The sequence below is a fragment of the Raphanus sativus genome, chromosome 6 (assembly GCF_000801105.2).
Source record: "Raphanus sativus cultivar WK10039 chromosome 6, ASM80110v3, whole genome shotgun sequence".
NCBI classification, from domain to species: Eukaryota; Viridiplantae; Streptophyta; class Magnoliopsida; order Brassicales; family Brassicaceae; genus Raphanus; species Raphanus sativus.
This window is the reverse complement of record NC_079516.1, coordinates 43,121,716-43,133,237: the sequence shown is the minus strand read 5'-3', so window position 1 is coordinate 43,133,237 and position 11,522 is coordinate 43,121,716. Positions and strand designations below refer to the sequence as shown.

The window sequence follows — 11,522 nt, the reverse complement described above, 5'->3', positions numbered from 1 at the left end:
TGAGACCTGTCGTGGGGCGCAACGAGGGCGTTGCGTTCTTTGAGAGGGGTGAATTGTAACATCCCGAATTGTGAAATACGAAAAAGCTTAAGAGAATTGATTTGGCTACCTATGTCACCAAAGTTGACTTACCTTTTCCGGAGCACATCCTGAAAGAACTCCAGAGTTAAGCGTGCTTGAGCTGGAGTAGTGGAAGGATGGGTGACCTATCGGGAAGTGATTCGCGATAGCGTGCGAGTGAGGCCAAAGCACGGGGAAAGGTCGGGTGGTGATTGCAGGGTCAGTAAACAATGATTTCGAGCCTTGAAAAATTAACGACCGACCGTCGGATGGGATGGGGCCCACGGGCCGAGAGAGCGGGCGTGGGTGGCCCATTAGCCGTGGGCGGTCGGGGCGTTACAGTTTTTGTGTTCGATTCTCGGTAGTCATATTAAATATATACAAATGTAAAACTAGCAGAAGTTCCGCTGTAGCACAAAGGTTAAAACTTCATTTTCAATGAGCTGAAATTTTCAGGTTCGAAGTCCGGCAGCGGATTAATTTTTCGTCAACATTTTGTTTGTTTTAAAAATACCGTCGCGGTGTTACTGCGTTATCTCTTCTACAACAAAACGGTGACTAGAGAAGAAAGCTTCAAAATTATGGAGAAAGTTCGATTTTGTGTTCGATTCTCGGTAGTCATATAAAATACAAGATAGTAGTTTATGCAAAATTATCATTGATTGCAAAAAAAAGCAACAGAAAGTATTTAATTTGAGGGGTTTGTGATAAACAATAAATTGGTTAATTTTCTGAAGACAAGTAATAAGGAGAGCTTATAAGTTCATTTATTTATATAAAACAAATTATTTAATTATCTGAAGAGAAGTTAATTTAATTTGAATGAAAGAAACTGAAATTGGGGAAGAAATGGACGAAGATATTAATAGATTGAGGCGGTTTAGAAGAAAGAACCATTTGATTTGACTTAAAAAATGAAAATGAAGAATGGAGGAAAAGAGCCCTTGTAATATATTTAAAAAGGGAAGTGTACTAGAATGACACAAATTGATTGTATTATTACTAGAATGATTCCTATTTTTTGAAAATTATTAGAATATTTTTTCTGGTCAAAATTGTCTTTGGAAACAGTTATTACAAAAAAAGCCAATACTAAATTATTTTCGACGACAAACTTATTTTAAAAAAAAAATCTATCGAATTCTTTCTTCTTCTTCGCCTCAGCATGTTCAGCTTCAGCACAAGCAACTGTCAATCTTCCTTCTTCGCCTTCTCTCTCTTCTTCTTCTCCGCCTTCTCTTTCTTCTTGTTAGTTGGTTTACAGAGCTCTTCAATCTCAGCGTCGGTGAGTCTTGGCTTATGCGCTGTTTCTTCTCTCTCTGCTGCGCACCTTTTCAAGTATCTCTTCATAACCCCTCAATCTAACAGGATCCTTTACACAGAAGACCAACTTGTTGAAGATGTGATTTGCCTCTCTCTTGCCCATACGATCCTCCACTTTGATGAGATCTTCCTCTTTCTTTTGCATCTCTTCTTTCGTGAAAAAGTTGGCTAAATAGGTTTCATAGCGACTAAAAAGCGCATCATCATCTTCTTTACCCGTCTTCCTCATCGACGATATCAGAAGCTCGCGGTAAATCCTGGCCTTCACTTCGTCAGTCTCGAAACTCAACGACATCATCTGACTTCCTGATTACGTTCTTTAGATCCCCTGCAAAGAGCAACAAGCTAAATAAGTAACTTCAGAATCTAACTAAGCTGAAGAGAGATACGAGTATGGTGCGAGAATCTAACTTCAGAATCAAAATCTATGGTAGGCAATGTAGAGCGCAATCAATATCTAACTCCAGAATCATTGGACAACATTGGCAAAATCTAAGTAACCTAACTTCAAGATCAAAATCTAAATTCAGAATGTAGCTTCCGAATCAAAATCTATGGCGTTCCTATAGCGATCAACTACAAGAGATGATAAATCTCACTTCAAAATCTATGGCGTTCCTATAGCGATCAACTACGAGAGATGATAAATCTAAGTAACCTAACTTCAAGATCAAAATCTAATTCAGAATGTAGCTTCCGAATCAAAATCTATGGCGTTCCTATAGCGATCAACTACGAGAGATGATAAATCTAAGTAACCTAACTTCAAGATCAAAATCTAAATTCAGAATGTAGCTTCCGAATCAAAATATATGGCGTTCCTATAGCGATCAACTACGAGAGATGATAGGCAATGAAGTTACCGAAAGAGAGATTAGCAGATTCCCAAAGAAAACCCGAATACAAGATACGAGTGTGGTGCGAGATTATCAGGTAGAAGATTACAAAGAAAACGAAGCTCGAATACGGAGACGGAGCAGGAAACAGGATCATGATATAACAATTAAAAGAAAATAGAATATTATAGAATAAAAAAACCTCAACATTGGCGCCTCTGATTGAACTTGTAGTGAACAACCTCGGTATGGGTTCGACGACGTCGTGTCGTATGAAGGGGATGGATGCAAACCGGCCCCACCGGTCATCACCACACGTAGAACTTTGCGTTTCAGACCCAGAGGGATCTTTCCTCCCACCGATCCAATCCCACCTCTCATGTACTCTTCTATCATACTCTGCTGCGCCAACGAGGAGGACGATCTCATCTCAAGCGGATCCGAGTTGTAGTGAATCGGAATCGGACGGATCTGCTTGATTGGCTTCCGATAGTAGGCTTGGGCTTCTAGTTTCTCCATCTTTTGTCGCCGATACGTCATCTTCTTCTTCTTCTTCTTTGATTATTGAAATGTGGATCCAATATTGGTGGGACAAAGAGACAGAGAGGGAGAGGGGGAGAGAGAGTATTGATAGGAGAAATTAGGGGAGTGTTATTTGATTACGGAGTCTAACTCGCCGATGACTCAGCGACTTACTTTTTGGACAATACTGAAAACCCTAATAGGCTTTCTCTTTTTTTTAAATATATTACAAAGGCTCTTTTCTTCCATTTCTCGTTTTCATTTTTTTCAAGTCGGATCAAATGGTTCTTTCTTCTAAACCGCCCCAATCTATTAATATCTTCGTCCATTTCTTCACCAATTTCAGTTTCTTTCATTCAAGTTAAATTAACTTCTCTTCAGATAATTAAATAATTTATTTTATATAAATAAATGAACTTGTAAGCTTTCCTTATTACTTGTCTTCAGAAAATTAACCAATTTATTGTTTATCATAAACCTCTCAAATTAAATACTTTCTGTTGCTTTTTTGCAATTAATGATACATTTTGTCAGATAATTAAATAATTTGTTTTGTATATACAAATGTAATACTAGCAGAAGTTTCGATGTAGTACAAAGGTTAAAACTTCATTCTCAATGAGCTGAATTTTTCGGGTTCGAAGCCCGGCAGCGGATTTATTTTCTCGTCAACATTTTGTTTGTTTTAAAAATACCGTCCCGGTGTTACTGCGTCTCCTCGTTATCTCTTCTACAACAAAACGGTGACCAGAGAAGAAAGCTTTGAGATTATGGAGAAAGTTCGATTTTGTGTTCTATTCTCGGTAGTCATATAAAATATATACAAATGTAAAACTAGCAGAAGTTCCGCTGTAGCACAAAGGTTAAAACTTCATTCTCAATGAGCTGAAATTTTGGGGTTCGAAGTCCGTCAGCGGATTAATTTTTTGTCAACATTTTGTTTGTTTTAAATATACTGTCTCGGTGTTACTGCTTCTCCTCGTTATCTCTTCTACAACAAAACGGTGACTAGAGAAGAAAGCTTTGAGATTATGGAGAAAGTTCGATTTTGTGTTCGATTCTCGTTAATCATATAATATATATACAAATGTAAAACTTGCAGAAGTTCCGCTGTAGCACAAAGGTTAAACCTTCATTCTCAATAATCTGAAATTTCCGGGTTCGAAGCCCGGCACCGGATTTAATTTTTCGTCAACATTTAGTTTGTTTTAAAAATACCGTCCCGGTGTTACTGCATCTCCTTATTATCTCTTCTACAACAAAACGGTGACTAGAGAAGAAAGCTTTGAGATTATGGAGAAAGTTCGATTTTGTGTTTGATTCTCGGTAGTCATATACAACTAGCATAAGTTCCGCTTTAGTTTACAAAAAAAAGCATAAGTTCCACTGTAGCACAAAGGTTAACACTTCACTCTTAGTGAGCTGAAATTTCCGGGTTTGAAGCCCGGCAGTAGATTTAATTTTTTGTCAACATTTTGTTTGTTTTAAAAATACCGTCTCGGTGTTACTGCGTCTCCTCGTTATCTCTTCTACAACAAAACGGTGACCAGAAGAAAGCTTTGAGATTGTGGAGAAAGACTTAGTTGCGTTTCGGATCGGCAAAGATATATGATTCGCCAAGCCAAATCAACGACGCTACTCGTAGGTTTTTTGCCTTAGCGGCTCTGGTTTGGGTTTCGTATCGGTACTAGAGGAAAAGTTGCACTCTTTAAATTTTTTTTTTGTTTTTGATAAAATACTCTTGTAAAAGATTTTTAAAATATTATTATAACTTTAAGTAAATAAAGTTTTTATTTAAATCATTGGGCATGATCTCACACTAACATTTTCTCAAAGAACATAAATTATACCGAATAGATTTGGAAGACAATGCAGAATTAATTATTCAACACAAAAAAGTCTGCGTCCCCAATTCTTTTATTAATTTCTTCACAGCGGCTTAACCACGCTGTAACCACCATCGACTGCCAGATTCTGCCCGCTAACGTAAGCCGAATCATCCGACGCCAAAAACAAAGCTGCTTGAGCCACGTGGCTAGCCTTGAGCACCACACCTTTGAGTATCCCTGTGGCCGCGCAATATCCCTCCACCATCCTCGCCGTTTCCTCGTCACGGCTATTTATCCCCGTCGCCACACAGTACGGTGCAACGCCGTTGACTCTTATCCCGTACTTCCCCAGCCCGCCACATGCCGTCTTAATCAGCCCTAGAAGTGCGTGCTTGGACGCTGTGTACGCGTGAGGTCCAGGACCACCGATCTCCGCCGCCACGCTCGTCGTACAGACAATTGACCCGCGCGTGCCCTTCTCCACCATTGCACGCGCTGCATGTTTGATAAACGCTGCCGCGCCGCGAACGTTGACCGAGATTGTCCGGTCGAACTGTTTGAGATCCAAGTCGAGGATGCTTCCAGGCTGTTCCATGACACCTGCGTTACTAAACAGAACGTCGAGCTTTCCATGTTTTTCGACCGTGAACTTAACGGCGTTCTCCACTTCTGCCTCGTCTGTTATATCGCAACGGTAAAAACATGCTTTGTCTTGTCCGATAGAAACGGCGACGTTCTGACCGAGCTCTTCTTGTATGTCAACGATGACCACCTTGGCTCCATGCTCGGTGAACAGCCTAGCGGCTTCCGCTCCAATCCCACTGGCTCCACCTGTTATAATAGCTATCTTGCCATCCAATCTGCTGTATATTATGTTAGTCCTCACTCCTAACGACTATATTAGAAAGTAAACAAATTAGTAAATATTTAGAATAAGGCTTTGGAGCACTTACCTCATGAGTCCGGACATTGCTGATTGAGTTCAAAGAAGATACAAAGAAGCAACATGTCTAGGCTGAGTATATATACATACACTAGGTGAGACCTAGGTTATAACTACGTGGAGCAAGTTCCAACATACAAAAGTCTTATTTTTCATTAGTTTTATTGAAAGTGTAAGTCTTATTTTTCATTAGTTTTATTGAAAGTCTAAGAAGTCAGATGGTTAATATTAGGCATGCGCATAAATCTGGAACCCTAAATTCAAACCTAAAAATTTGACATGTTATCCTCCCGAAATGTAAAATATACCAAACGAATTTTATAGGGTGGTATAAAAAATATCCGAACCCGAAGTATTATTAACCATAACTCGGAAAATACAAAATTAATAATGAATATAAATATTTTGAAATATATCAGCATCAAAAAAAATTCTGGTGTGTCAACGGAGAGCTCCACGGGTTCTTCGTCACTAGTAAGAGAGGTCCTAGGCAAGCTTTAAAAGAAAAAAAAAAGAGAGAGGTGCTAGGCAAGCTCAAATTTAAAACAAAGTTTTCTGTGATCAAAGATAAACGAAAGATACTCAATACCCAATTACCCATCTGTTTAGTGAAAATTAAAACTTCTTTCAATTTTCACTGATATCAAGAAATATTTCTTGCTTATTTTTACTCTTTTATTTATTTATGTATTTCATTTTCTACTTAAATTATAATTTATTCAAATTTTAATTATAAACTGAGTAGAGATAAATAGATCAACTCAGTTTAATTCATTCATGATGAGTTTACGTTTTTTATGAATTTAGTATTTACTCACCTTATTTCATTTTTATATTAGCTTTAATATATAAACTCAGATTCAAATCATTTTGATCTTGAATTAAATAAACTAATTCACGATCTAGTTTAAATAAATATAATAATTAAATAATTTTTATAACATAATTCAAAATTTGAAGATCAAAATAAATCATTAAACTAAACTCAAGTACTAAATAAAACCAGTGTAACAGGATAACAAATGAAATTGAGTAAAGAAAATGTTTCAAAAAATTATCTCCTTATGAGAGCCTTGAACTGATCCATTTTCATGGTCTTCATTTTCATCTATTGTAAATCATAATTAGTTATAAGAACATATTACCATTGTTGTCGGTTGTAAAACCAAACAACCAAAATCGGGTACAAAGTAGAGATTGGTTGTATGGATAACAGCTACGCAATTTAATGGCATATACTGAACAAGCGTTTATATCTGGCCAGCCTGCGCCAGGTGCATTTATTTCACTAAATTAATAATGTCTCACAATGTTTTTGTACAATGACATAACTTGCCTTTTTTATACTCCTTCCGTTTCTTAAAAAGTGTCGTTATGACATTTTTAACGCAGATTAATAAATTTATTGAAATATATGAAAATTATAATCAATTATATCTCTTTGACCAATAGTATTTTAGATAAATAATATTATTTATAAAATCAATGCAGTTTGCAATTAATTTTCAGCTGAAAGTTAGTATAATTTACATTGGAATTGTAAAGTGACATTCTTTGTGTAACAAGAAAATGAACTCAGAGTGACACTTATTATAAAACAGAGGGAATATGTTCTATCCGCTGGTCTAGTTAGTTCTGCACAGAACACACTTAGTTCTATAGAATAGACTAGTTTGAAAATATATTACACCGTTGATTCGAATATTTTCAAATCTAAGCTCAAGCGCTTGGGTCCCCTTTACCTAACCAACAACTTCATCTTCCTGTGTCTGCTCCCTTGCCGTCCAAACTCAAACTGGTCAAAAACAATATTTTAATCCCAGTAAAAATTAATTTATTACTGATTGTGAATACAAACCAAATCCTATAAATTACAACTAACCTACCACCGCGGCTTGGTTATGACATGATTGTTTTTATAGATGATATCGGGGCTTCAATGTTGTTTTATTAAAGTTACTTTCACATGTCAAAAGGTTAAAGCATTTTTGTACTAACTCTTTTAAACGAGGACACATCGCTTATTATATATCCTAAAAGAGTTAGAGATCCAATTTGTTTGATAAATTATTTGATTTTATTTCTATTTTCTGAAAATATTTATTTCAAAATGTTAATTGAAATTGAAAAAGATAATTATTATATAAAATTAGAAAATATGCAATATATAACTATGAAAGCCCAAAATATTGTTGGAGAAAAATATAAGTTCAATATAAAAGTTTAACAAAGGTGAATAAAAGATTAGACTTCCAAGTATTATATAATTTATTACAAACAAAATTAACTAAAATAACGAACTGTCCATTTTCTTTTTGAAAAATGAAAATATGTTAATAAGCAAAAACCAAAAATTTGTGTTAATAGTTTTCAAAATAAAAGTAGTTTTATTTGACCAATCCAGGCTTCTTTTTAATTAATTTTAACTCCACTTTCAAAAGCCTAAAATCTTTTGTTGAAGAGGAATTCTTCAAAATATCCAAAACTTCAGTTACATTCTTAATTCTCAATTATATAAATGAAAATATAATTTGATTTATTCTGTCATGTCCAATTTCCAATCTAGGGATGGTTTTCGGTTTACATTCCTAATTCTCAATTATATAAATGAAAATATAATTTGATTTCTTCTGTCATGTCCAATTTCTAATCAAAGGATGAGAAAATAAACCAAATCTGAAAACTTGAACCAAACCGAACCAACTGTGACATAAATATCAAATATGTTTCGTTCAATGGTATTTCAGATTATAAGTTTTTGTCTAAACTGAATGTTAACCCAATTACATATCTATAAAAATCCAAAAAATTCAAATTCCCAAAAGAAACTTATATCAAACTGAATTCAAACCCGAACAAAGACCCAAAATATTTTAAAATAGTGAGTACCTAAAGTAAATATGTATTATATGGATAACTAGTTAAAATACTTAGTTAATATATTTTTGTATTTGGTCAAAGATTAAATTTTTTATGTTTTGACAATTGCATTAGAAATTCAATTATAAATATAGATTTGCTTTTGAAATTTTTAAAATGTTGCTTTATTTTAAGTTTATATTTTTTTACTTTTATAAAGTTGTTAGTTGTGCTAGTTTGAACTTGTTTATGTTTTTTTTTCTCATGATTTCATCTGAATCATTCCCCCCAAAGCTTCTGTTATTGAAAACTGTCAATATTTTGAACTAACTTGTACACTTTTGAATCACAAGTATTTGGGTAAACAAAACCCTATGTAGAACTGAACCTGAAGTTAAAACTGGTTCAACTAGGTTTACAAAGTGATACTACATCCGAAACAACCCAAGGGAACCCAAACCACATTTGAACTGAACTTTGAACTTTAAGAATATTCGAACGGGCTCAAATTTCATGTCTCCGAAGAACCAAACCAGACTGAACCTGAACCAAACCCAATTGGACACCCGAACACTCATGCTTTGTCTTATCACCCGAAATCCGAATATGTTTCTCTCTTAGCCCTAAATACATATGTGTGTGTGTGTTTTTTTTACATCAAACGGCTGATCTATTACTCAAGCTTGAGGTGGTGTGTGTATATTTGGTGAGATATCATTATCTCATTTCATGAAGTTATATTGTAAGTTAAAAACATCAATAAAAACATCAATCTTGAAATTTATTTTGAGATTTCAAACTCTCATTTGTGTAAATATTGTATGTGAAGAATGAATCTTAACATTGTTCAATTGGTCTAGTCTCTCTTTTTGGTTATTGGGTAGTTCAGTTTAGTTGAAAAAGATTTACCCAGGTGAGTAAAACGACTAAATATAGTCATTTTAGGAGGTATTATCTTTAGTAAGCTCAAAGGGTTGAAGTGAGTTGAGAGATAGAGTTAGGCAATCTAATGTTTTTGTTGATGAATCGAGAGAGAAAGAGACGAAAGATTTTTTTTTTTTTTAATGTAATCTTGAGCTCTGTTTAGAGCTGTTCTACTGGATTTCTTGAAATCCCAGGCACAGTAAATTATAGCTCTCTTCCACATTGGAAGAGGAGGTACACAACGGGAAAAAAATCTTGGTATAGATTTGTGCTTATCTTGGTTTGTTTTCTGGTTGAGATCAATCGAGTAGATTCAAGGCATGAGTCACACAAATTGGTATCAGAGATCCTTTTAGATCTATAAAGATAATATAATCAGAACACCAAAGAAGCAATCTATAGAAGGTGGCAAGATCGAAGGTCGATATCAGGAGATTTGAGAATAACAGTGACTTTCTTTCCATGGAAACGAAGGATGTACATTTACCCAAACGTGTCAGGATTAGAGGATGTGCTCATTGTAAAAAAAAATCCAAGCTCTGAGATGACTAGCGAGGAGTTCCCAAAAGGAAAAAGAAGGTTATCACAGATAAGAAAGCATGACTCGAAAAAATGTGAGAAGGGGACGAACATGTTTTTTCTGAATGTAAGAAATCATGTCTTGGTGTTACAAAAAAAAAATCATGTCTTGAGTAAGATTTAAAAACAATTTCTACGTCTACAGAAACTTGGGCACTTCTTGAAGCATTGTACATGCCCATGTCTTTACCGAATCAGGTTCATGCTTAGCTAGAGCTGCATGGTTTCAAGATAAATGATCATTGTACTATTGATGAAAACACATGATTTTCTGAATATTGCAGGCGATGTAAGTCATCTAAGCATCGATGTACGAGAGAAATTTCAAGCATTTTTGCTATCTAATCTATTAAAACTGAAGTACAAGTTGAAAATAATCCTAAGTTTTCCTCAATAATTACATCCATATGCCACTGAAAATAATTTTAAAATAAATCTTCTAAGATATCCCTTGAAAATAGCCAATCAATTAATTATTCATTTCGTAAGTTGTTTCCATATTTTGGGTGACATATTTGAACATTACCTAATGTGTTTAACACATGATTAAAATGATGCTCTTTTTTATTGCAGGCTAAAATGCGTAGCTCATCATGGTAAGACCAATTCTATAATCAGATCATCACTATCAAGGAATTTTTATTCATGTAAACCACTACCAAATAATATATAAGTGTTTAAAAACTATTTAAATCTGTTGTATATAACATGTTCGTAGCAAACCAGATACAATCCTTGGTTTGTATAACCATCTCCTTGATATTAGTTACTTCCACAAAATATTTTTAAATTACTACATTTAAACAAAAATACAAATATTTTACCATCAATTTACTCTTTTTCAAGCAAGATTTATAAAATCCTACAATCGATTATAAGAAATTGAGATCATGACATCTGAAACTGAGTCGTCGCTGCTTTGTTATCAACAAAAAACAACCAACGGTTTTACTTCGTTTTAATAAAACAAATTATTATTTAAGGGTCGTTAGGTTACCCAAAAAAAGAATAAGGGCACATAGTAATTTGGATTTAGAAATACAATTGGTCCTTCAACATCTTGAACTAACCCAAATTTAAATTTTTTATACCCAAATTTAAGGTCATTAGAGATATCATTTTCTTTTCACAAAGACATGTAATCGTCTATCTTATAAATTCATGCATTAATGGTTTATATTTAAACTTTTAAATTCAAATGCGTTATATATTTTAAAAAATTTGGATAGTTACTAATAGTTTGTATCATGTTAACCAAAAGTTATTTTTCATAATTCCATATACAATTTATGTTTCCTAAATATACTATGCATACTTTGATTGTTATCTTTTTGGGGGTTACTTTTACAATTGTTTTAATTTTTGCTATCGGAAATAATTTTTAAAATAAAATCTACTAAAAATAAATTCAAATCACAGATTTTAGAGTTTTTTAATTTAATAAAACCCAAAAATCTACACTAAATGCTCTAATATTATACAGTTTATGTTAAGTATACCAAGTAAAATAAAAAATACAACACAATAACAATAAAACCTCATATTTTGAAAATGTACACTTAAAAAAGTATAGATACAACAATATTATAGCTCGATAACATATGAAATAATATCATAAATGTTCTTACAATTATAAAAATATGTGAT

The 11,522-nt window shown here is 33.9% G+C and overlaps 2 protein-coding genes across 3 annotated transcripts; both read right to left on the bottom strand.

Annotated features, from left to right (window-relative positions):
- Positions 1-1,035: 1,035 nt before the first annotated feature.
- LOC108810156 (UDP-glucuronic acid decarboxylase 4-like) lies at positions 1,036-3,023 on the bottom strand. Its single transcript, XM_018582288.2, has 2 exons — positions 2,422-3,023; positions 1,036-1,711 (listed from the first exon to the last, which is right to left on the bottom strand). The coding sequence occupies exons 1-2, from the start codon at positions 2,757-2,759 to the stop codon at positions 1,678-1,680; spliced, it is 372 nt and encodes a 123-aa protein (XP_018437790.2). The 5' UTR covers positions 2,760-3,023; the 3' UTR covers positions 1,036-1,677.
- A 1,490-nt stretch (positions 3,024-4,513) lies between these two features.
- LOC108835682 (short-chain dehydrogenase reductase 3a) lies at positions 4,514-5,631 on the bottom strand. Of its 2 annotated transcripts, none has more exons than XM_018608909.2 (2): positions 5,524-5,631; positions 4,514-5,430 (listed from the first exon to the last, which is right to left on the bottom strand). In XM_018608909.2, exons 1-2 carry the CDS (start codon positions 5,538-5,540, stop codon positions 4,671-4,673), a joined length of 777 nt encoding a protein of 258 aa, XP_018464411.2. In that variant the 5' UTR covers positions 5,541-5,631; the 3' UTR covers positions 4,514-4,670. The 2 variants fall into 2 exon arrangements, with proteins under 2 accessions (XP_018464411.2, XP_018464410.2); XM_018608908.2 differs by having other exon boundaries at positions 4,514-5,433; positions 5,524-5,614.
- Between the last annotated feature and the right edge of the window lie 5,891 nt (positions 5,632-11,522).

Coding starts and splice junctions, on each gene's coding strand:
- LOC108810156 (XM_018582288.2), bottom strand. CDS start 2,759: ATGACGTATCGGCGACAAAAGATGGAGAAACTAGAAGCCCAAGCCTAC. Junction 1,712..2,421: donor TCAGAGGCGCCAATGTTGAG/GTTTTTTTATTC, acceptor TGCTCTTTGCAG/GGGATCTAAAGAACGTAATC.